Source organism: Ursus americanus, chromosome X (genome assembly GCF_024610735.1).
Source record: "Ursus americanus isolate L20-20 chromosome X, mUrsAme1.1.p, whole genome shotgun sequence".
NCBI lineage: Eukaryota > Metazoa > Chordata > Mammalia > Carnivora > Ursidae > Ursus > Ursus americanus.
In genome coordinates this window covers 110,954,889-110,979,217 of record NC_142164.1, presented here as the reverse complement: position 1 = coordinate 110,979,217, position 24,329 = coordinate 110,954,889, and the positions used below count along the sequence as shown (strand labels likewise).

Below are 24,329 nucleotides of genomic sequence, written 5' to 3'. Positions count from 1 at the left end.
AAGTTTAAAAAAGAAAAAAAGTCCGTGTATTATGTAGACAAAGATGTGGAGCTTTTACTATGTATATAGTAAGTTCTCAGATATGTACAAGTGTAAGAGAAAAAGAAACTTGAGTTTCGAAGGAAAAAACTGTCAGCAAGGTAATTTGTTCTTGTTTTTCCGGTGCTAAACAAACAGCTGGAGTATTTGCATACTTGGTGAACATTTGCTAGAAGAGAAAAAAAGCATTCACTCTTTTCCCAGTAGCTGGCAGTAGAGATCAATGAATGGCACAAATTTTGCCGCTCTCCTTTCCCTTTTAGAAAAAACAGTGACAAGGTTTCACAGAATTGTTACTTTAACCTCAGCTTGATACCACTCGGGTGTGGCAAAAAAGCTGCTTTAAGAGTGCTAATAATGTTATTAATATCACTACTATGAATATTCTGGTTATATTTTCATATTTAAAAAAAAAAAAAGGTTGAGTTCACAAAACAGTGTCGTTGGACTTTGCCGTGCAACAGCCTGACCGGGCCGAGATTCTGGCCCGGATGCACAGGGGCACTAAAGCCCGGGCCGGCTTCAGCAAAGCAGCCTGCTGCTCGGCTTACCACTACCAACCCCTCTGAAGACCATTTACCGATCCCTCACTGCAGGGAAAGAGAACATGGGGACTGACGCCAAGAAAACAAGATAACTGCAAAGGATCCTGATCTGTTGGATCCTTTAAAGGAATTAAAATGTATTAGGCCAAGGAAGAGCTCATTTAAAGATGATAAGAGAAATAATCCCACAGACATTCAATGATGATTAAGAACTGGAAATCCGAACGCTTAAAGTTTGGGAAGGAATGCACCTTTTTATTATTTCTTTCTTAAAGTTTCATTTTTCACTCCTACTGTGTTATCTCTGTTTCGCTGTCTTAGCTAGGAAAATGACTTTGTAACTACCGTGAAGCCTTAGGCAATATTTAATTTGGCAGGAAACGGAAGGGGGTCGAAATCTCATCTTGGGCTCTATCCAATGCAAATCACAGTTTTCTATAGCGCCCTGGACCGCTCCACCCAACAGTCCCAGGCTGTCCTATCCTCCTGCATGGCCTCCTGTGGTCCCCATCTGCCTGGGGCTGCCCCGTCCTCTCCTCTTTCCCAAAGCCACTGCTTCTTCAGTCTGGCTAGCCCGAGACAGGTGTCTAGCAGAGCAATGGCTGCTGTAAGGAATTCACACGCAGGTGTGAGCAATCCGGTTTGCTGTGAATCATTTGGTTATCCCCAAAAGCAGACGTACATCAGTAGTTCTCAACTTTGGCTGTAATTAGAACCACCTGGGGAGCTTTTAAAACTCTTGATGCTACATCTCAGAACAATTTGGGAGTGGGACTCAAACTTTAATATTTTTTAAACATCCCATACGACTCCAGGGTGCAGCCAGGTTTGAGAAACCCTCTTGTAAATCAGAGCTTCCCAGTCTCGTGTATACGAACCAGCTGGGGGCTTGTGAAAAGGCAGATTTGGATTAAGCAGGTCCAGGGCTGAGATTCTGCATTTTTAACAAGCTTCCAGGTTATGGATGACTGACTAAAGCAAAACAAGCAAAACTATCTACATTACTTCTAAAAACAATCTCTCAAAATATAACCTGTCCTCTTCCTCAAATACAAGTAAAGGTGATAAGTGTGAATTAAGAGGGTGGACACTTGGGGGCGCCTGGGTGGCTCAGTCCATTAAGCTTCTGACTGCGGCTCAGGTCATGATCCCTGGGTCCTGGGATTGAGCCTCCAGTCGGGGCTCCCTGCTCAGTGGGGAGTCTGCTTCTCCCTCTGCCACTCGCCCTGCTTGTGCTCTCTCTCTCAAATAAAGATTCTTTAAAATTATTTTTAAAAAGAGGGTGGACACTTGATACTTAAGATTGGATGTTTTCTCATTGATCTTCATAGCACTTTAAAATTAACAAGGAAGGGGGCGCCTGGGTGGCACAGCGGTTAAGCGTCTGCCTTCGGCTCAGGGCGTGATCCCGGCGTTCTGGGATCGAGCCCCACATCGGGCTCCTCTGCTATGAGCCTGCTTCTTCCTCTCCTACTCCCCCTGCTTGTGTTCCCTCTCTCGCTGGCTGTCTCTATCTCTGTCGAATAAATAAATAAAAAATCTTAAAAAAAAATAATAAAATAAAATAAAATTAACAAGGAAAAAGTAGACATAACCAATCCAATAAGGAATGTGTTACTAAAAAAAAAAAAGCCTGAGAGTTGAAGGCCAGAATCTGGGGCTTATAGTTTTTAAGAGAAACATGTGGCCTGTCTTCTTTTAGAACACACTGGAATGGGCCTATTTGTCCCATGTAAGGGAGTGCATTAAGAAGTAAAGGACAGGGGCGCCTGGGTGGCTCAGGTTAAGCATCTGGCTCAGGTCATGATCTCAGGGTCATGAGATCGAGCCCCAGCGGCAGACTCCACGCTCAGCAGGGAGTTGGCTTCTCTCCTTCTCCCTTTCCCTCTGTCCCTCCACATGTGCTCTCTCACAAAGAAATAAATAAAACTAAAAAAAAAGAAGTAATGGACACACTGTCCAGAGTACTCACTGCTTTTTCTCCAAGAGCTGATTTTAGGCTTATCCTCACTTTAATGCTTTGGTCAGCATCTGATTAAAGAGAAATCATAGACTGTTGGTTACAGATGACAGACCGACCATGTGCATTTATTTCCTTCTCCTCCCAAGATCCCACCAAAGTGATAGTAAAGGAATTTTTTAACAGGTATAAATACACTTTGGAAAATGAGAAGTAATGGAGGAGGGGTAAGTGCTTTCTCAAGGGTCAGGAAGCCATGGCCTAAAGTGTATGCAGAGGCAGTACAGATCCCGAAAGTCACAGCGAATCCCAGAGAGGCTTGGGATTCGAGTATAGCTGGGGGTGGGAAGAAGATATCAGACTGAAAACAAGGGGAATGAAAGTCAAGGTATGGTTAAAGCCATTGTGGGACACAGCTGACCCTCCTACCCCACATGCTCTTGCTTAGAAAGTCACTTGGCGGCTCTGCTGCAGCAAAACAAGAGGTGATCCAAGAAAGAAGGCATGGAATCCAGGAAACAATGGATTCAACCCAGGAGAGCAGCAAAAGGATGGATGACTCGGGATGAGAACTGTGGTCAGATTGAGACAGAAGAATGTAGGACTCTAAGAGGGAAGTCTTTAGGAAAAAATGAGACTGAAAAGAATAGATATGTTGGACTACCTGGGAAAAATAAACACAACGTTGATAACAAATCTGATATCAAAAAAATAAGGCAGTAGAAACTCCAGGACAAACAAAGAGTCACATAGGAAAGGGTTTAAAACAGTATATTGCTTGGCTTTTCAGGCATTATGATATAAATACTGATAATTTCTGATAAAAAATATTAAAACTTTATTGAGAGATGAGAAAGGGAGTGGAAGAGTAGGCAGAAGTACATGCCTAAAACTGACCAATAGAGAAATAATATAAACAAAATTTTCAGAAATATGAAAGTAACTGCCAGAAAGAAGAGGTAATAGCATTAAAATTGATTTAAAAAAAAATTTGTCTTTGAAGAGCAGGATTCGAGTGCAGTGGGTTAGGAGTGTTATACCCTTTTATTTTAAATATGGGACTAATAAAGCAGACTTGAAAGAGAGAGAGAAAATGTGTGTGTGTATATGTGTGTGTAGTTTTCATTGTGCCTGATACATAGTAGGTGCTCAACAAATGTGTTTCCTCCCCCAATAAAATGGCAGCTGCCACCAGAGCACAGTCAGAAGCAGGGTCTACATAGAGGGAAAACATACTTGGCTGTGTCATAGCTCCATGAGATGGGCCAGAGGAGAGTAAGGGAAGCAGAAAAGGAGTCATTTGAAATGTGTCAACTCAATGTACTCACATGGACTCCAGTCAGTGTTCCAACCCACAAAAGAATTCCTGTTTTGCTCTTTCAGCCAGGTAAACAAGGGCTCAAAGTAGTTGAGCAGTGGTCTTACATCCATATTCTTTGCTCCTACAACATGTTCCAATGCTAAGGTCCAGGGTTTTGATCTTCCAAGCCTCAGCATTTGGCTACATGAAAAAAGGGGAGGGTGGGTTCAGGGCTTTTTGAGGAATTCCAGATGTACACATATTTATACTATGATCTATGGCTTAGCTAAGTTTGCTCCTGGCAGATAAGAAATTCAGGCGTGTTTATGGATGTATTCATCCACAATCTCTTCCCTTCCAATGACTACAAAGGGAGCTCTGTAGTTATGACATAGAGAGGAGATGTACTGTCCAGTTATCACATGGTCTAGGTTCCTGTGTGACCATAAAATAAACATTTAATTTGTGGATGAGGACATTTTGAGTTCAGAATTTTTCTTTTTAGAGCAAGGAACTCAAATTCAAACCTAGGCATGGAAATGAGTAATATTGGGTAGGAGAGGTTCAACATTTTGAAATATTTCTTCTTTTTTTTAAAGATTCGCCTGTTTATCTGAGAGAGAGAGAGAACAAGTGGGAGGAAGGGCAGAGGGAGAGAATCTTCAAGCAGACTCCCTGCTGAACATGGAGCCTGATGCAGGGCTCAACCCCACCACCATGAGATCACAACCCAAGCCAAAATGAGGAGTTGTACGCTCAACTGACTGAGCCACCCAGGCACCCCTTGAAGTATTTCTTACAGCAGTGTCTTCCCGGCTTCGCTGGAATTGGAGATATCACATTTGTGTAGGGGTCCTTCATGTTTAGCTATTTGACAAAGGGCCTCTTGAAACTGGAATTGATAAATGGTCCTTGTGTAATATCTGTAAAGTAGAGAAACATGAGAGAAGTCCGTGTTTAGTTACTGTGCTAGACTCATAGATTGGGGCATATATTTAAATTCTGAGGCTTTAGTAACCAAAGAGATACTAGTCCAACCTCTTTCTCCAGAAAGACCCAAATATGAACCCTGCAGGCTCATCATAACCTACTTGTATTTACGTATCAGCTGATTTAAAAGGCAGCATTACTTTGTTAAATGTTAGTTCACATTTGCACTGCCTTTTACATATTTATGGCCCTTTCATATAAAGAATGCCAACTGATCCTTATGGCAGGTCAACAATGTCATTCCCACCTTCCAAATAAAGAAACTGAGGTTCAGCAAATTCAAGATCTAGGGCTAGTAGGTGAAAAACTTAGGTTTTTGGACTTCAAATTAAAAATACTCTATTATAATCACTCTGAACGTGTTACAAGAAGTAACAAGTAGACAGTAACAAGAAGACAAACAAAGATAATTTTATTTCCCCCAAGGATACTGTAAATTCTTTCATGGTGGAGAAAAGATCTCACGTAAGTTTTATTGGACCCAATAAATCATGTTGAGTTAAACTGAATTAAAATTAATCATCTGTTTTGAGGTTCTAGGGGGAAGGAGGGTAGCAAGAGAAAGAGAAATTATAGTCATTACTTCATATAATCCTATTTCTTTGCCATTGGCATAACTGTCCACAAACCCTGGAAGTTAAACAGTGAGAAGACAACTGTCATTTACCTGATGAATGAGTAATCATTAGCAACATGGAACAGAGATGCAGGGTCACAGTATGTTTCATCATGGGGCAAGGGTTCCACCACCCCAACTATGTCTCGCCTTTGGGGAAGAAAGCAGATACGTTAACCATGGGGTGTTCATCACGGGAAGGTACAGTTAGATGCATTAGTGTGGTTTGTCAGCCAATGGCATTTATACTGGAAGTGGTTGTCAGGTGAAATAGAAACAGTGTAAAAAATTACAGAATAGAGCCCTTATGTGGTTATCTCTTCCTTTTTAATTCATCCAGAATATACCACTGGAAAACAGCTGCATCTTCAAAACACTAATTTAATAAAATACATTGCATGGCCAAAAATGTACAGTGCAAATCTTAATAATCCCTCTTCAGCACCATATTTCATGTGTTCCTGGCCGACAGAATTTTGTGACATCGACATCTTATTCTTCAAAGCTAACTGGAACGCCCCCTCCTCTGTGACACCTGCCCCTTTAAAAGGGCTCAAAAATTAATTCAACCAGAAAAAATGTAGGGAAACCATCTATTTGGCATTATTTAAACTTAAGACATTTGTCCTTTCTGATTGTGGGATCATTAGAGACAAATTCAGTAATACTCAAATGCTAGAAACAGTTATTTTCACTGCTGCCTCCCTCCTCCCAAGTAGGATTTATGTCAACAGAGAATGTTGGCAGAACAGTGGCACTGACTTAAACTCATGGATATGGTGCTGAATGTTATATAGGTAGATCTTCACCACAAAAAAGGAAAAATAAGAAAAACAAAGCAAAATAATTGACAGGAGTCTAACAGCGGGAGGAGAGAAGACTCTTCCTTTTCCTTCTTTCCTTTCCTTCTTTCCTTTCTTTCTTCCTTTTCTTCCTTCCTCCTTTCCTTCATTCCTTCTTTTGTAATTCTTTCATCCCAAACCCATTTATTTCATACCTATGTGTCCCAGGCATGAAGAATGTGGTGCTGAAACTAATGAAAGGGACCACTATCTGTTGCCCAAAATTGCCAGCCTCTCACTAGCTTTGAATTCTGTTTCCCTCTACATACACCTGGTTAACTCTCGCCTCTTTCTCAGAGCTCAACTTGGATGTCTCTCCTCATCTGGCTCACCAGATTGGGCTTTGGATCTTGCCTTGGATGCTCATGGATCCCCATACACTCCCATCACAACAGAGCATGTTCCCATGGTTTCATTTTCCACATCCCTCCATAGACTAAAAGTTCTTTGAAGTCACGGAAAACATCTGAAATGATCAGCATTGGATCCCCAGTGCTTGGTCTAAAATATCACAGTTTAATGGGTGACCCAGCACTTAAGAAGACAGACCATGAGAAGTTGTGTCATCTGATCCCGCTTGAGGGAAGGCGGAACAAGGAAATGTTATCTGAGGAGAAACAACCCAAATGGAGACTTAAAAAACAAAAAAGAGGCAGTGCATGCGTGTGTGTGTATGTGTGTGTGTGTGTGTGTGTGTGTGTGTGTGTGTGTGTGTGTGTATACAGGCCAGTCAAATGCCTTTAGATAAGTGGCAAACTTATGAGAAAAAAACATTTTACTGATTGTATATTCACTGACTTACTTCATCTCCCACCATTTTTTCATCCACTGCTCTTTGGGAATTTTACCCTGAAAGACCATCCATCTCCACTTTTCTAACATGTAAGTAAATGGTAGAGTTCCAACAATTGTAAGTGCTTGTTTGAGTAGGAAGTTTATCTCTGTTTCTGAAAGTAAAATGGAAAAGGATAAATATTAACACGAGGATGACAATGGATGTTTTGTATTAATTTCCCAATCTCAAGGTATTATTCCTCAAGACATACTTACATTAAGGATGATCATGTGAGAAATACTGACAGTGGAAATAATAATATGTATACACTCATTTTCTCACCTAAGGGTCTTGGAGGAGGGTGAAGACTTGGATAGAACAGGCAAAATGAACCTGCAAGTAACTGCTAATCCTCATTTTTTTCAGTAGCGTCAACTGCCTTCCTTAAGTACCTCTTATCAGGGCTAATTAGGGCTATTTCATCTACTGTCATACCATTTATTCTTGTAAGCTCCGGGAAGGCAGTGACTGTTAAGGTCTCATTCAAAACCGTATACCTAGCCTGGTGTCTCCTACTGGCTACCCTCTCTGAGTCTTTATTAATAAACAAATATTGAACAAATGTGGCCAAAAGATAGTAAACCAGGGAGGAAAAACACAAACAAAAAAGAGCCTCCCTAGAAGAAACTATCCAGGGGCGCCTGGGTGGCTCATTTGAATGAGCGTCTGCCTTCAGCTCGGGTCATGATCCCCGGATCCTGGGATCGAGCCCTGCATCTCTCCCCTGCTCATGCTCCATCTCTCGCTCCCTCTATCTCTCTCAATTAAATAAATAAAATCTTAAAAAAAAAGAAAAGAAAAGAAACTATCCACTGGATAATCAGAAGTACCGTACACTTTAAATGTACTGACATGTTCTTCACCTCAGTTTAAAATGCTTTAACACATTATGTGATCTCATCTATCCTTTATTTAGTGATGTAGAAAAAAGCAGTTGAGCTCATCCCTAGCGTACAAATGAAGCTCAATGAACTCTAAGCAGGGAGATACTATCTACCTGGCACACCGCTGTTATCTCTAGTGTTGAGAAAAATGCCTTGCACATAATATATGTTCAGTAAATACTTTTGGAAGAAGAAAAGAGGCAAGGTAAAGGGAAGGAGGGAGGGAGAGCAGGAATAAAGGAATTTATTGAACATCATTCATAGATCAGGGGCAGAGCCAAGGAAGGAAGCAAGAGTTTTTCGCCAGTGGTTTAACCATGTCTAGTACTATCCTAGTGATTCAATCATCTTTGCCTGCTGTCAGGGAATATTTCAAAAATGATAAAAACAAATAATTGTCTATTAATCGACTTAAGAATTATATTTTAAAATTAGGCAGCAGGTGTGGTTGCCATGAACTCCCTTTCCTTTGTTGCTCCCTTCATGGGAAGATGCTGTTACTCCTCTATTACCCACTGGGTCTATGCTTACAGTAACTTTTTCAGACATGATGATGCCTTTACACTGACCTACTCCCAGGCCTTTATGAGATCACCAAAGTCTGGAGCCAGAAATCAAGGCACAGTGAATTGCTCCCACAAGGGTGGAGCTCATCACCTTGACCTCACTGACCAAACATTCCAGTGAAGCTGATGATTTAAACCAAATAACTATAACGAGGGGAGAGAAATATACAGAAGAGAACATATTTGGCTCTAAGTATCCTTCTTTTACAAGGAAGAATCAAAAGTCATGGCATCTTCACTGAAGAATCTGGATCTCGTGAACATTCGTCATGTTCCATCAAGGGCCAGCCGTCCAAAGAGAAATATGCTACCATGGGCAAAAACATTGAAGGATAGCATGGATCTGAGGGGATGTCACAGGGGCAATTTCATGCTTCAGCTGGATGAAGAAAACGTTTCAGTTTCATCCAATCTTGATATTCTAGCACCCATTCTTTAAGAACTCTCAAATTTCAAGTCACATAATATTATGGAAAAGTTTTAAATTAGGGCTCTGGTTCCAGTTCTACTATGTTACTTTTTGACCTTGGGCTAGTTATTTTTCCTTTCTTGTCTTCAGTTTGCCACCTCTGCAAAATAGTTTTTAGAATGTTCCAGCTCTCACATTACCTAGAACCTGGGAGATTCAGTGAGAACTCTAACACTAATTAGCTGGGTGACCTTGGATAAGCCATTTCAGTTCTGTGGGCCTGTTTTAGCATCTTTTTTTCCGTTAGATGTTCTTTAGAGTTCCAAGACCATTCATTCAGTCAGCTCTCTTATGCCTTTTTCTTTTATTTTTTTAAAAGATTGTATTTGTTTGTTTATTTATTTATTTATTTATTTGAGAAAGAGAGAGATAAAGAGAGAGCACAAGCAGGGGAAGTGGGAGGGGGAGAAGCACGCTCCCTGCTGAGCAGGGAGTCCCATACAGGGCTCAAACCCAGGACCCTGGGATCATGACCTGAGCTGAAGGCAGACGCTTAACCAACTGAGCCACCCAGGCGCCCCTTGTTATGATATATTCTTTAAAAAATGTTTTTACCAGTAGCAATTCCCAGTTACCTATGAATATCATATACTTTATGTGGCAAAAATTAAATACCTTTGATAATAAATACCTTTGCCCACAACCAACTAAAGAATCCCCAAAACAAGCCATAAAGAAAAACGTCCGTACCATTGTCTTCAGAAAAACCAGGTGGCAGAAGACCAATGTTTTTCAAATGGTTGGGTGTAGCTGCAGAAAGTGACATGATTTCCCCAACAGCTTCATGGAACCCTTCATTAGCTCCATTTCTTAGCAGGAAGGGTTGCTCGGCATACGCCATGTCATACTGGATGTGTCCCATCTCATGATGGGCTGTCAGGAAGTCATCCATCGTCACCTTTGTGCACATCTTGATCCTGCACAAAAATGGGCAAGATTAAAATGTATCTCAATGAATTTGATGTAATCATCACAGTAAGAGCAGTATAGGATTTTGGTAGCATAGACCATCTTTCCAAGATTTGTTCACCAATGAATCTTGAGGACTTATCTTTTATGTCCTAGAAACGGTGCAAGGTGCTCAAAATAAAATGATGGGCAGGGCTGAACCCTATTGCTCACAAACTAACAGAAAGATAAGCAGAGCCTTCTACTACAAAAACTCTCAGGCAAGTACTCTCTAAGTGATCAGTGGACATGGCCTTGGGCATAACAATAAGTGAATGCAGGCACAGTCTTCTAGAAGCATCAAGAAGGGCATAACTGAGGCTGCAATGAGCAACCGGAGCTTGATCAACATGTAGAAATTTGCCAGGTAGATGGCAAGGAGGGACAAGACGTTGACATTGCTGGAAGTGCTCAATGAGAAAGGCTTGAGAAAAGGGTGTAGCATTCAGGACATCGCAGGCAGTTTGGTAGAACCAAGATAAGTAGGAGGAGAAGGGGCTGGAAATTGATATTTGGGAGTCATTAGCATGTAAGTCAGGGAATAGATGTGATGGCCCATGAAGCAGGTACAGAATGGCAAGGAAAGAGGGCCAAAAACAGAGCCCTAGGAGGTCCCAGTATGTACGGAGTAGAGAAAGATGATTCAGAGAAGATGGAGAGAGAGAGATATCAAAGAAGTCCAGAAGAGCATGACAATGCAGAAACCAATGAAAAATAGCTTTTTGAAGAAAACTTGTAAACACTGTCTAAGGCTGCAGCGGCCCAATGGGATAAGGACTGCATTTGGCAATTAGAGAGTGGTCCTGTTCAACTTGGCAAGAGCAGTTCCACTCCGGTGAATGCAGGGGGCATATTTCAGTAGGTTCCCAAATTAATTTTCTGACCATGTCATCCCCCTGATAAATACCCTGTAAGTCTCCCCCAGTGCTCGAGAAGAAACTCAGACGCCTTAATATAGCCCAGTATGACCTGCTTTTCTAACCTGGTTTTTCTCTATTCTCTTTTGAAACAATTACAAGAAGAGCTACTGTGTGTTTAATGTCTGCAGTACCTAAGAGCCTGGGCTAGGAAACTTACATATACTCACTCATTTTTAAGCCTCACTCTAGTACCGGAGTCAGTAAAGTGTTTTGACAAATCAGGCTTTGTTGGAACCCAGGCGACCTTTGTTTGCCTGTAGTCCACGGCTGCTTTGATGTCACAAGGGCAGAGCTGCGTAGTTGCCGCAGAGACCTGGGAAGCCTGAACTATTTACTCTCCGACCCTTTACAGAAAAGGACTGTCGAGCCCTCCTCCAGTGGGTGCTGCTGGGGTCCTGCCCAGCCCAGCTCTCCTGGGCAGATCCACCCATCCTCCATGCTGACTGAGTCAACAGCTGCCTTCTCGTGCACTGCCTTTGGCTAAATGAGAGGCGCCTCAACCAGGAGATCACATGCTCCCACACTCTGGGGCAGTCCGCAGCCAATGACTGACTAATATGGGGGTACAAAAGGCCAGTCCTCTTTTCTCAAGGTGTGACCAACTGTGGTGCAAATCGGGGTCCAGAGAGCCCCGTGGGATCAGGCTGAGGCCAAGTCTCCAGCAAAGACCGCAACCTTACTTAACTCTTTCCCCTGCCCACCCTGCTTCCCTCACTCCCTTTTGCCTGACGTCTGTCCTTCAATGAAGCATTTGTACCAGAATCTGCTTCTCAAGCTGGGGAACCTAACCTAAGACACTCACAAAGCTGGTACCTGGGAATTACCACTCCCCTTTGTAGATAAGGAAAATGAAATCCAAGAAGGTTAAATACCTTGACCAAGGCTGCCTAGTCATTAAGTGACACACCTGGGATTCAAAAGCCTGTGCTCACTCCGCCGTATCACAGACCCTTCTTCGCATGGCCTTTATTCTAGCCTAACTTGCTGGTTCTGGTACACAATGCCAGGTCCTGCCTCTCTGCATTTGATCCTGATTTTCTCCCAGCCCAGTGTCCTCCTCCCAGCTCTGTCTGTCCAAACCCTTCTCGTCTTTCAAGCCTAATTCAAATGTCTGAGCCTGTCGGAGCCCTGTCTGAGCCTACATCCTATTCCGGGTGTAGTCAGTTCTCTTCCAATTCCCTATAGAGTGTTCTCTATCTAACACATGGTTCTCTTCTAACACATGTCACTTTCTCTCTTTTATCCCAGCTTATTTATTCACCTGTCCTGTCTTACTTACAAGAGGGAAACATGGAGGGAAGGAACAATGCCTGATTCACCCAGCCATCTTCCATAAATCTTAGCACCAAATCTTACTCACGGGGACACCACCCTTCCCATGACCAGGTAAATCTAATGGGTGCATATTATTTCAAATGAGGCAGACTGTCTAAAGTTCAAGTTAGGGTCTGCTGACAACCCTCTTTTCCTGGAAAAGCCCAGATGTGCTCTCAGGGACTACTGAGCCCTCGTTTAAGGAGAGTTCACACATCTCTTCTGTGCACAGAGAAGCAGAGAAGAAATCCAAATCCATCCTCATCTCTGCCTCCATTGTCTCCCAGTTTAGTGTCAGCTGTGTAAGGGTCATCCTCACTACCTGAAGTCACCCTTCCCTAGGTCCCAAGCTGTGGGGTGGCAGACCACTTTCTGGCCGTCGCCTGGCTCCGTTAGCATGGAGTTTTCCCAGAATTCTTGAGTCATATTAGGAAGGCCAACAGACACAAAGAATTTCTCAGCCTCTTCGAATATCCTCCTTGCATCCCAGTTCTGAAAGGAAAAAAAAACCAGCATTTCATTCTAGCATTAAAATAACAGCATTCTTTCTGTTGGCTATGTACAGAGGCATAGCCTTTCTGGAAAGCAATTTGGCGACATGTATGGACAAGTCAAGCTTTCAAGGTGTTTACACTCTTTGTCTCAGTAATCCTGTCTCTAGGGAACTAACCTAGGAAATTCTCAGAAACTAGGTCAAAGAATTACATTTAAAATGGGTTCTTTTGTTTATTATTTTTAAATATTGAAACATATTTGACACATCACATTGTGTAAATTTAAGGTGTACAACATGTAAAATGATTTTTAATAGAGAAAAAAGTGGAAACCACCACCAGAATGGTTAAATACATAGTGATGTCTTTGTGGAATGGAAAATCTAAATAAATTCAATTCATAAACTTTTTATTGATGCTTTTTATAATTTAATATTAAGTGAAAAAGTAGAATATATAAACCACTTATATTATATGATATTAATGAGGAAATACACAAAAAATTAACAGACTGTGTGATGCTTTTGTCTTTATTCTTCATATTCCAAGTATAAGCAAAAACAATGACCTTCACTTTCCTAAAAAACTATTCAAGTCAAGCCAACAATCCTTGACTGAACTCCTTCAAGGGGGGAGGCCCTGATGTTAGGTTCAGTGGAAGCCACAAACAATAAGGGGCAGATGAAGTTATGGACTTTTGGAACCCAAAAGGCCTGCGTGTGACCCAGTAGCCAATAAGTGGCTGAGACTTGGCTTCATAGTTCGTATGGGAATCTAAAGTTTCAGAATGTTCTGGAACTGGAGAGGGGAAGCAGTAGGTATCTGCCATCCAGCAAACTCTTCTGGTTGCTAATCAGGACTTCTTTGGAAATAAGGCCCACATGAGGCAAACTAAGTTTGTGCAACTGGCGGATAATTCATGACTCACTTCTGGTAACACAGAAAACTTCCTCTGATCTCAAAGACCAGTCAAGTCTGGTTTTTCTCCTTTATCGCCTCAGGGATATGAAACAGGATGTGATACTGTGGATGTTTTTTATTATTGCCCTTTAAAGGCAATATTGGTATTAGTAGGTATGGTATTCTCAAGCTGAAAGAATACCTGTATACCAAAACAGCGTAGACTAATAAGCACAGCTAATGTCGGTTAAATGCAGAAGGAACGAGTGGAAAATGAAACCTGAAATATTAGGAGTTCTGAGGTCAAATCTTAGTTGCCATTGATTGTCTTTGTGACTTCGGGCAAGACATTTACCCAGGCCTCAGTTTCCTCACCTACAACACGGATCCATCACCTTCCCTGTCCTGACAGTCTCGTAAGTGTGTTGTCAAGACAACCTTAGGAGAGATGGTGCATGTACCAACGCCGGAGATAGGCTGAGGAGCTACGTGTGGATGGGCCTCTGCCACTGCTCAGCTGTGAAACCGGGCCTAGCAACAGCTGCGGGAGTTTGGAGGCCCTTGTGGCCTCATGTTTTTATTTTACTGTGGCCTTTTCCCAGGAGCATGTTATGTATGTGAAGATATTCACTGCATGGCTGCTTACAGGTTTAAAACCGTTCCCAAGGAAAAACCCAGTGATGTGTAAAGAGGAAAGGAAATCATGGTGCAACTCTCTGAAGACATTTCAGACAGCCAAGAGAAGTATGACCACACATTGTACCCGAAAACTGTAGACTATTAGCTGAATAAAGAAAAATATGTAATTATAACATGATTTCACCCATGGCAGGGAACACAGTGAATTTCAACAATTATGCGAGGATGGTAACAAAAAAGTAATTTAAAAATTATTTTAAAGACTCCTATAATATTTTTAACAATAATGATTTTTTAAATATGCAAAAATCTTCTAATGATATCATTTTCTCTGTTCATAGAGAGTACAGACTGATTACTTAGCAGCCACTAACTCTGGAAAGAGTAATGCCAACCAGTTGATAATTCCACATCTAACTGCTTAATGGAAAACTCAGGTCATCTCGATTTTTAATATCTCTCAGCAAGATCAATACCGTACTTACCATTCAAGGTACTTGACTCCCCTGACATTGTAAATTACTTTTCCAGGAAAAGATAGCTACATAAGAAATACATTTATTTTTTTTTAAGATTTTATTTATTTATTTGAGAGACAGTGTGTGCATGTGCACCAGTGTGGGGAGGGCCAGAAGGTGAAGGAGAGGGAGGAGGAAAGAATCTCAAACAGACTCCGTGCTGAGTGCGGAGCTGGGGCTCAATCTCATGACCTTGAGACCATGACCTGAGCTGAAACCAAGAGTCGATGCTTAACCAACTGAGTCACCGAGGCCCCCCAAGAAATACATTTGAATTAGCATAACATTTTTTCACATGGTTTTATATGCAAAAGATAAGGAGAGAAAAATGGCAGAAAAAGAAATGAAGTTGAGGATTTAGATTTGGTTCTTAAGGCCTCTTCCTACCTGGTTCACCATTGCATCAGTAACATCTATGTTTGGTTTCTGTCCAAAGGGGATTGTCAGAGGGTACAGGTTTGTCCAAAATCTACCCCACATATCGCCTATAAAAAAAAAAAAGATTTTGTTAGTACACAGCAAAGGCAGCAGAAATACAGACCTAATTTTACACAGTGCATAAGTTAGGATCAGTAAACAGGCCATATGGTATTCTGGAATTAATCTAGTTTCTTTTCATTACCTCTTTTCCTGTTCTCTTATTCACAATTTGCAATACTCCCTTCTTTTACTCTCTCCTCTAAAAGGTCAAAATGGCAGGAGATTATCCCTGTTTCTCCCATTTTGAATTACAATTCAAAGGTGCAATTTATTAAATATATGGAACATCATAGCTACTCTAGATTAGAAACAGATTTATATAATCCACTGTCCATGGAACAAAATATTGCAAATTAAACTATTAGTAATTCCTAATATTGGACTGAAGAGAGATCAAATAGGACCATCATCCAGGAATCTCTACTAACTAGTAGCAATGTTCCACCTTCATCACTCTACTATAGTAATACACTTAGTTGGGTAATTTTTCAAACATCTCAAATAAACGCTAAATTGGATTCCAAGGCCAGAGACCCTAAAAGGCAAGATGGATCTAGAAAAAGTCAATCTAATAGCAAAACCAGAATGTTGGCACCAAAGGAATAGGGCAACATAATTACATGAAGAATATTCCAATGAACTCATGTTTTAAACAATAAAATTCAGTAGAGATAAGTATAAGTATGCTTAAATTTTATTTATTTATATTTTAAAAGATTTTATTTATTCATTTGAGAGAGAGAGAGAGCACATGTGAGAGACAGAGCACAAGCAGTGGGGAGGGGCAGAGGGAAAAGGAGAAGTAGACTCCTGGCTGAGCAGGGAGCCCAAAGCAGGGCTCAATCCCAGGACCCTGGGATCATGATCTGAGCCCAAGGCAGACACTTAACTGACTAAGCCACCCAGGTGCCCTTCAGCTTAAATTTTAAAGAACGATGTATCCACTATAAAAATATGTGATAAGTGACTTCAGGCTGAAACATAGTCCACATGTAAAAGACCAAAAGGGACCCAACAAACAGTGTGACATGGCTTCCAAAACACAAATGTAATCTTAAGGTAAATAAATAGAATTATAGGGTCTGGAACAAAGGAAGGCATGGTACCATTTTTACTCCATATTGGCCAAACCTCATCTGGACTTCAGTTCTGAGCATGATATTTGAAGAGAGACATCAACTAAGGCTAGCTTGTCCAAAGGAGAACAATTAGAAAATTAAGGTTTAAAGAATGGCTAAAAATCTGTGTAGGGTATTTCACTGGAAAGGAGCAAAGAGTGTATACATGATGGTAACGATAATACTCTCTAAAATATACTGAGTACATACTCTTGTGCCAGGTACTATGCTGTGCCTTATACGATGGTTGTTTAAAAGATCCAGAAGGCCATTTTATAGAAGAAGATTGGACATATTCTGGGTAACCTCATATCGTGGAATTAGATGTAATGAATGCAAAGCATTAGGGGGTGTTGATTCAGTCCCACATAAGGTAGAACTTGCTTATAATTGGTGCCACGTAGCAATAGATTAGTCTACCTTGGAAGGAAAAAAGAGCCACATCACACCAGATAGGTTTAAGCAGAAAATGAATTACTGAAGAATGCCTACCAAAGACATTGTAGAGAGTATTTATAAATTGCCTTAGAGTAAAAGTCTCCATAGGTCCTTCGTCCATATTCTCTCCTGCTGAGAGAGAGCTTTGGCTGTTGAGAAGAATTAGCTACCAGCAACTTATCTTGGTAGGAATGCTATGTATGCATGACATGAACTTTTCAAACACCTATATCTTATTTGGCCTCAGCTTCTAGAGAGCGGTAGAGGGGAAGGAAGGATGGCCACTCTCTGGAAGGGAGTTAGAAGATTCAATAAAGGGCCCCAGGTCTTTCATGGTCTACAAAGGCTCTGTGGCAGTACAGAAAGTTCTTGGAAGATTGAGTCTCCTCTTAAGCTAGGCATTTTTCTTCATGGCAAAAACTTCATTCATAACCCATATGGTTCCAAAGCACATACTTTGCGGGAAAAGTAATTGGTGAAGTTTAGAATAAACTTATGAAACTTTTACTCAAGCTATACCTTAATTCTAGAAAGCCTTTCTCTCACCCCTGACCACCCCCAGCCTACCAAGCTTCATTCCTCTGACAATACTAAAATGCCAAACTCCACCTCAAGATCTTAGCCAATCAACTTAAATTGTAAAACTTATTTTCTCCATTTCCACTCTCATTTGAATTTGGAGTTCTTTCTCCAGTTATCTTAAATAATCCCTTTATCCTTTGGACTGTGGCCAACATAATAACCCTTATGTGTAAGATAAAAACAATTTTAAATGCTTTTATGTTGAAGAAAGTGCTTGCAAAATGTGATTTCGATAATGTTACTAACTTCACTCACAAAATTTTCCGAAAGTTTTATGTTGGGCTTCATTACAAAAACAAACAAAACAAATAAACAAACAAACAAAAGATTTATCGGTGGAAATAACAGAAAACAAACTACACAAGGAGTTCCTGGAGTTTCTTACCAAGCAAATGGGCCGGGAGACATCCAGTTGGGCTGATACGGGAGGGGTAGGTGTCCATCAACTTTGCCCTCACATAAGCATGAAGATGTTCATACAATGGTTTAATCTGAAAAGCCCAGGAAGAAAATTTAAGACCAAGAGTAGTCTACTCCAATTTCCAATCCCCAACACTAAAGATAGAAGCCTCTTTAGACAAGTAGAATTTCCCTAAATTCTAATTTCTTCTCCTCTCAAATACTCTGGAGAGTTTGAAAGAATCTCTTCTTCCCAGATATTAATGATGACTAGCCTCACTGCATAAAGCAATTAACATACCTGGAGGAATGCAGGTCCCAAAGTGAAAATAGATGGAAAATATCCATTTTTAAGATGTAACCTACTTCCTTTGTTTTTAAATTGAAGTACATTTACATCCCATAAAATGCACCCATTTTTAAATGTACAGTTTCATGAGTTTTAGGAAATTTATACTGTTGGGCAACCTTCACTACTACCCACTTTTAGAATATTTCCATTACCCCCAAAACTTTTGTTGTTCCCGTTTTCAGTCAATTTCAGACCCAGCCCCAGGTCATCACTGAACTGATTTCTGTCTCTATAGTTTTGTCTATCCTGGAAATTTCATATAAATGAAATCATAAAGTATGTAACCTTTTGTGTCTGGCTTCTTTCACTCAGCATGATTTTTAGATTCATCATGTTACTGCATGTATCAGCAGTTCATTCTTTTTAGTACTGGTAGTGTTTCATTTTATGAATACATCCGAGTTTGCTTTATTTAGTATTTCATGGATACAACTCACCAGTTGAAGGACAGCTAGGTTGTTCCCAGTTTGGGGCTATAATGAATAATGCTTCTATGAACATTAATGTGTGAGTCTTTGCATGGATCTATATTCTCATTTCTCTCATATAGATACCTAAGAGTGGAATACCTTAGTCATACGGTAAGTGCGTGTTTAACTTTTTAAGAAACAGCCAAAGCAATTTCCCCAGCAGCTGCGCCATTTTGCATTTCTGTCAGCAGTGTCTCCACACCCATACCAGCACCTGCTATGTCAGTCTTTTTTAACTATAGCCATTCTGGCACATGTGTGGGGTGTGTGTGTGTGTGTGTGTGTGTGTGTGTGTGTGTGTGTTAAAGAGTATTTATTTATTTATTTATTTATTTATTTATTTAAGAGAGAACACAAGCCGGGGGAGGGACAGAGGGAGAGGGAGAAGGACGAACAGACTCCCCACTGAGCAGGAAGCCCAACGCGGGCTCAATCCCAGGACCCTGGGATCATGACCTGAGCCCAAGCCAGACACTTCGCTGACTGAGCCACCCAGGTGCCCCTCTCCAACTTCCATTTTTGATGGCTCTGCCTAACTAAGGCTATGACAGAGTAGGTCTACATAGACGTTTGAAGGCACAGGGGTAAGCGGGAGACATGGGAGTGAAAATGAAAGAAGAGAGAGACACTGAGAAGTGTCAATGGGATACTCTCCCTTCCATATAAAGACTTCCTTAGTCAAAGTTAAGGAAACGATAGTATCAGTTGTCCTGAGAAAGGAAGCAAAGCCTACAGCTCTGCTAACAAAGTTAAGACAGTGTGGGTCCCAGGTAGTTCATGAAGACCATTCCTTATAATCTAAAAGACCATTCCTCCCTGTAATTTTCCCTTCTTATAATCTTGCTATTGATAGTTGCTGGTGAGTTCAGTGGCTGAAAAGGGGAGGAAAGCAGAGTAGTTCTGATCATCCATAGGGGTTACCCTATTATTCTTTAAAATCTTTTCAAGCTATAATATTCCATAACTCTGAGGCCTGGGAATGGCTGACAAGTGTGTTAAGAACAAGCCGGAATGCCTTTGGTCATTGTCCCTTCTTCCCGCACACTGCCCTACATCTGTCTCTGTGTCTGGTTCCTTGGTCACCTGTGTGAAGGTATGTTCCACATCTTCAATCAACTGGTTGCGGCTATAGTTATAGCCATCTGTCCACTCCTCTTCATAATCTCCTCTCCAATAATCCCCATAGTCCTCATAATCTGTTTTTAAAAAGAGAAGGAAGAGAACATAAGGGAAAGAAAGAGATGAAGCACTGTATATATCGATTACCCTTGTTGGGAGGTTTAAAAAAAAATCCAAAGCTCTGTCACATTTTTACTGTCCTTCTAAGTAATAACTCAAAGGGATCAAATGAATAACATTAGCTAGGATCTGTCAAGCACTTGCTCTCTGCCAAAAATTTTAATGCATTATCTCATCTAATAAGCACAAAAATTCTACAAGATTGACATTATTAAAATTCCCACCATATAGATTAGCAGGCTGTTCTTAGATGGTGAAATCATTTGTCCAGGATCATCCCACTGGTAAGAGGCAAAGGCACACCCCAAGTCTCCTAACCCTCAGTCTCTACCCTCTCCATACTTCAGTTTGTATCTCTGGCTTTAAAACATGTGATTGGATTTGAGTTTTTAAATTCTCCTTTTGTTCAGGGCCTTATATTTTCACATCTAACTCAACTCATCTTAGACCTTGCCACAGTGGGCCTGTGTTTGTTTGCAAATTATATGTCTGCATGGAACATCTCTCTGTGCTTCATGCAGTATCTCAGCATCAGGAAACACAAGCTCGCGTTAGGATATTAGCCAATAATGTTTGCAAATGTGTTCTGATAATTTTTACTTTTACATGGACTTTGGCAATGGATGATCAGGAGGAAGAGAGAAAGACCTCTTTGGATGGAAGGATATGGTGATGAGCTACTGTCTCCAGCTTGCCTGTGGCTTGGGAATACCAGTTTAAGAGGCAGTGAGAGACATTTAGAAACAACAGATGAAAAAAAAATTCTTCCTTACTCAACCCCAGGGGGCAGTGAATCACCGAAGCATAAAGTTACTCACAATGCCACAGCTTCAGCTCATCATTCAGGCAGGACAATAAGTTAGGAGATATGGACATTCTGCCCCATGTTAAGAGTTTTATGACCACACGATCTGAGTTATAATTACATCTGCAGAACAGAATGGATTTCCAGCCTAAATTATCTGAAGTTTTTTTCTTTTTGGGACACCACCCTGAGTTAAACACACAAATGGCCTTTGAGAATAAACTGTGGCCAGATAGGAGTTTAGGTGAAAGACAGTGTCTCTGTCTCCCATACTATCTGAGAAACAGCATCCCTGCTCAATCCCCAGGCTACCTCAGGTTCCTGATACTTTCCTGGACAACTAATTTGTTTGACACGCTGTAGTTCAGTCTCATTCCTGAGCTCTCCAAACTGTAGAATGTCAGTGCACCATCCCTTATTTCCTAGTAGTTTCGTATTTGAGACACATACCCTGAATTTGTTCAGCAGATGATCATTAATTTAGGGATACCTCTTCTATCAAAGGGCAGCCTTGGTAATTCATGAGAAATAGCCCACAGCCACATAGAGGGCTTCAGGACCTCTATAGACCAGCGAACTTACTGTTGGCTCTTGCCATCTCATTTTTCAGGGCCACATACTCTTCATATAACGGCCTCAGCTGCTTGCCGACCTCAGACCTCCAGCCTTCCCAGGCCCAGAGCCTCTCATTGTAGTCTTTGCTGTTTTCCATTATGTCATCCAAACCTGTCATTGTAAAGCACCCAATAGGAAACAGACATGCATTTGTAATATTTTTATGCACAAACAATTATATGAGCTTTAAATAATTAAAAGTAAGGCTGGCAGACATGGAGGTCATTAAATGAAATCTCACGATTTATCAATTTCTTCATCCTTGTTATAGTTTCAAAATATTTCTGCAGAGAAAATAAACCATTGAAATCATTTAGCTACTAACTTAATTAAATTCTTTGGAATGCGACAGAATTTACCATGAAGTTTTGTTAAAAGTTAAAAGTTCATCTATATGTTAAAACACCTATTTGGAATCTTATCATCTTTGGATTATCCATTTGAAAGGCACAATGTTATCATCCAGTGCCAATCTCAGTTTTAAAACTTAGAGTAAAAAGGGGTGCCTGGCTCAGTCAGTTAAGCATTAAGCATCCACCTCTTGATTTCGGCTCAGGTCATGATCTCGGGGTCATGGGATTGAGCCTCGTGTGTAGGGCTCTGGGCTGAGCGTGGAGTCTGCATAAGATTCTCCCTCTCTCCCTCTCCCTCTGCCTCAACCCCCATGCACAGGCACATGCTCTCCCTCTCTCAAATAAGCAAACAAATGAAATCTTTAAAACTTAGAGTAAAAAATTAAATTTCGTAATCATTGCTCAAAATTAATAACCTACCTGGTTCCAGTAATAAGCACTCCTGTGGATTATTTGGGTTACAAGCTTTTCCAGTACTGTAGATAGTGCTCATTGCATTTAGGATTGTGTTCAACTGCAAATTAAACATAATAAACAATGTTTAAGCTGGGAAGTGTGCTGTACAGAACGCTAAGGTAAAGATGTCCTTTCAACCATGTGATTTTTTTTATGCCTCAAAATACAGCAGTTCACATCTTTGCCAAGTATCCTCTTTTATGTAAAGTAGGAATAGCTCCATTAAATTCCCCCCATTAACTAACACAGAACCTTAGATAGAAACACATAATAAAAACATGTGGAGTGACTGAAATAAACAGATCTACCAAAATTCCCGGGATGTCGCTCAGGTACACATGCACTGAGAAGGGCATTTGTTGTTTCATTCAGCGTTCTTTGAGTGCACACTTACTGAAAATGTACTATGTCCTACACTCGGATAACTGACACGAATAAGTCACTGGTCCTCAAGGACCCCACAGTCAAGGGACAGTGAAGCAGACATGAGATCAATAATTAAATAACCAAGTGACAAGTGGTATAACTGTCATGAAAAAGTGATGGGGCAGTCTGGTGGGGAGTGGACAAATGAATAACTTGGAGATTCAGGGATGGCTTCAGAGAGGAGGGGACATTAGCACTGTGTCTTGGAAGAGAAGTAGGAATTGGTCAAGTAGGAAAAAGAGATAGAAGGCAGAGCCTAAAAGATGAATAGAGGTTGGGAAAGAGCAGACATCTTCCAGAAGTGATGACACGTTGAAGGAAACTGGCATAGTGATGCTGACGGAGGGAAGTGGGCGATGTAAGGATGGAGAGGTTAGTGGGGGCCAGGTCATGAGGGGCCATCTGTGCCACACTAAGGAGTTTAAACTTTACCCTGTAGGTAAAGGAGAGTAAAGGTAATAGAGTTAAGCAGTGCTACTCAAACTATGGTCCATGGACCAGTGCAAGACAGTAAATGGTTTGTTTCTATTCTGTGATAAGTACAGTTACCAAGAGAATAAATTTTTAAGAGAATAAATATTTATAAACTTCTAAAACCATTTGATACTTCCATGACATCTAAGCATGAGAGCAATGAAGTTAACCAAGTATTGATCTACAATGGATTGGTAATAAAAGAAGAAAGGGAATAAGAGAGGGAGAAAAGGAGGGAGGGAGAGGGGAAGGGAAGGGAACTTGTTCTCTTCCACATTTGATTTAAGAAGCACTGGCTGAAAGGCTCTGTTTCCCTTCTCCTATTTCCCTTTTCCATTATTCTTTCACTCTGCTGTAAGAGTCATTATCCTAAAACATGAAATAGATCCCATGCTTAAAATTTCAACAAGATCCCATAGTACGTAGGAATCAATCCAAATTCCTTACCATGGCACAAAACTCCTCATGGTCTCTTTGCCTATCTGCTTTTTCAATCTCCCCTCCTTCCTCTCCATTGAACTCATGCATCCTTGAGTCTCCTCTCTTCCCAAACACTCCAAGCTTTTACATGCATTTCAGTGGTTTTCAGCTTTGGCTGCACATTAGAATTACCTGGGATCTTATAAAAATACAGTGTCCAGGTTCCATCTAGCTGTCTAGACTCTAAAAGACCAACGGGCAGGGTTTCACATGGTGTCTTTGTGAAAAACACGGGGAAGCATGGAATGGATAAGATAAAGTGGATTAACAACGAGTTGGATAATTGGATCCAAAGAATGTGGAATAATAAATATCAACTTGTAGGAAGATATGTGCCATATGGTTTTATCTTTGTCCTTATCATGAATTTTTTTCTTTTTATAGATGGAGATTACAACACAGAGTTCCAGAAGACAAGCAACTGAGAAAGAAGACTTTGATGTTAAATAGTCAAATATTTTAGATAAAAATGTTTTAATAGGTTAGATCAGGGGTCTGTAAACTATGATCTGCAGACCAAATACCGTCTGCTGCCTGTTTTTGGAAAGTTTTATCAGAATACAGCCACACTCATTTGTTTATGTATTAGCTATGCTGATTTCCTGCTGCAATAGTAGAGTTAACTCATCGTGATGGCCCACAAAACCCAAGATATTTACTATATTTCCTTTTACAGAAAAAAAATTGCTGGCTCCCCGGCTAGAGAGATGGGATGAGAGATATTATTTCAACAGGGCGAATACAGGCTTTCTTAAACTTGAACAAACTACCTACTTCTTAAGAATAGAATTTTGAAAGCTATCATTTTAGAGCAACATCGGTGGAAGAGATTTGGAGACTTCATTGTCAGTGATGTTGATAGA

General features: G+C 40.8%; 1 protein-coding gene across 2 annotated transcripts in view; it reads right to left on the bottom strand.

Moving 5' to 3' along the window:
* ACE2 (angiotensin converting enzyme 2) overlaps positions 1-24,329 on the bottom strand; it is a 47,316-nt gene that overhangs the window by 9,340 nt on the left and 13,647 nt on the right. For both annotated transcript variants that reach the window (XM_045805069.2, XM_087860250.1), the window contains 12 exons: positions 22,051-22,144; positions 21,245-21,388; positions 19,702-19,814; positions 17,783-17,888; positions 15,167-15,264; positions 12,551-12,720; positions 9,737-9,963; positions 7,095-7,239; positions 5,502-5,600; positions 4,645-4,767; positions 3,873-4,045; positions 2,557-2,615 (listed from right to left, as the gene is read on the bottom strand). In XM_045805069.2, the coding sequence (XP_045661025.1) occupies positions 2,557-2,615; positions 3,873-4,045; positions 4,645-4,767; positions 5,502-5,600; positions 7,095-7,239; positions 9,737-9,963; positions 12,551-12,720; positions 15,167-15,264; positions 17,783-17,888; positions 19,702-19,814; positions 21,245-21,388; positions 22,051-22,144 (1,551 nt within the window). The remainder of the gene's footprint in view (positions 1-2,556; positions 2,616-3,872; positions 4,046-4,644; positions 4,768-5,501; positions 5,601-7,094; positions 7,240-9,736; positions 9,964-12,550; positions 12,721-15,166; positions 15,265-17,782; positions 17,889-19,701; positions 19,815-21,244; positions 21,389-22,050; positions 22,145-24,329) is intronic.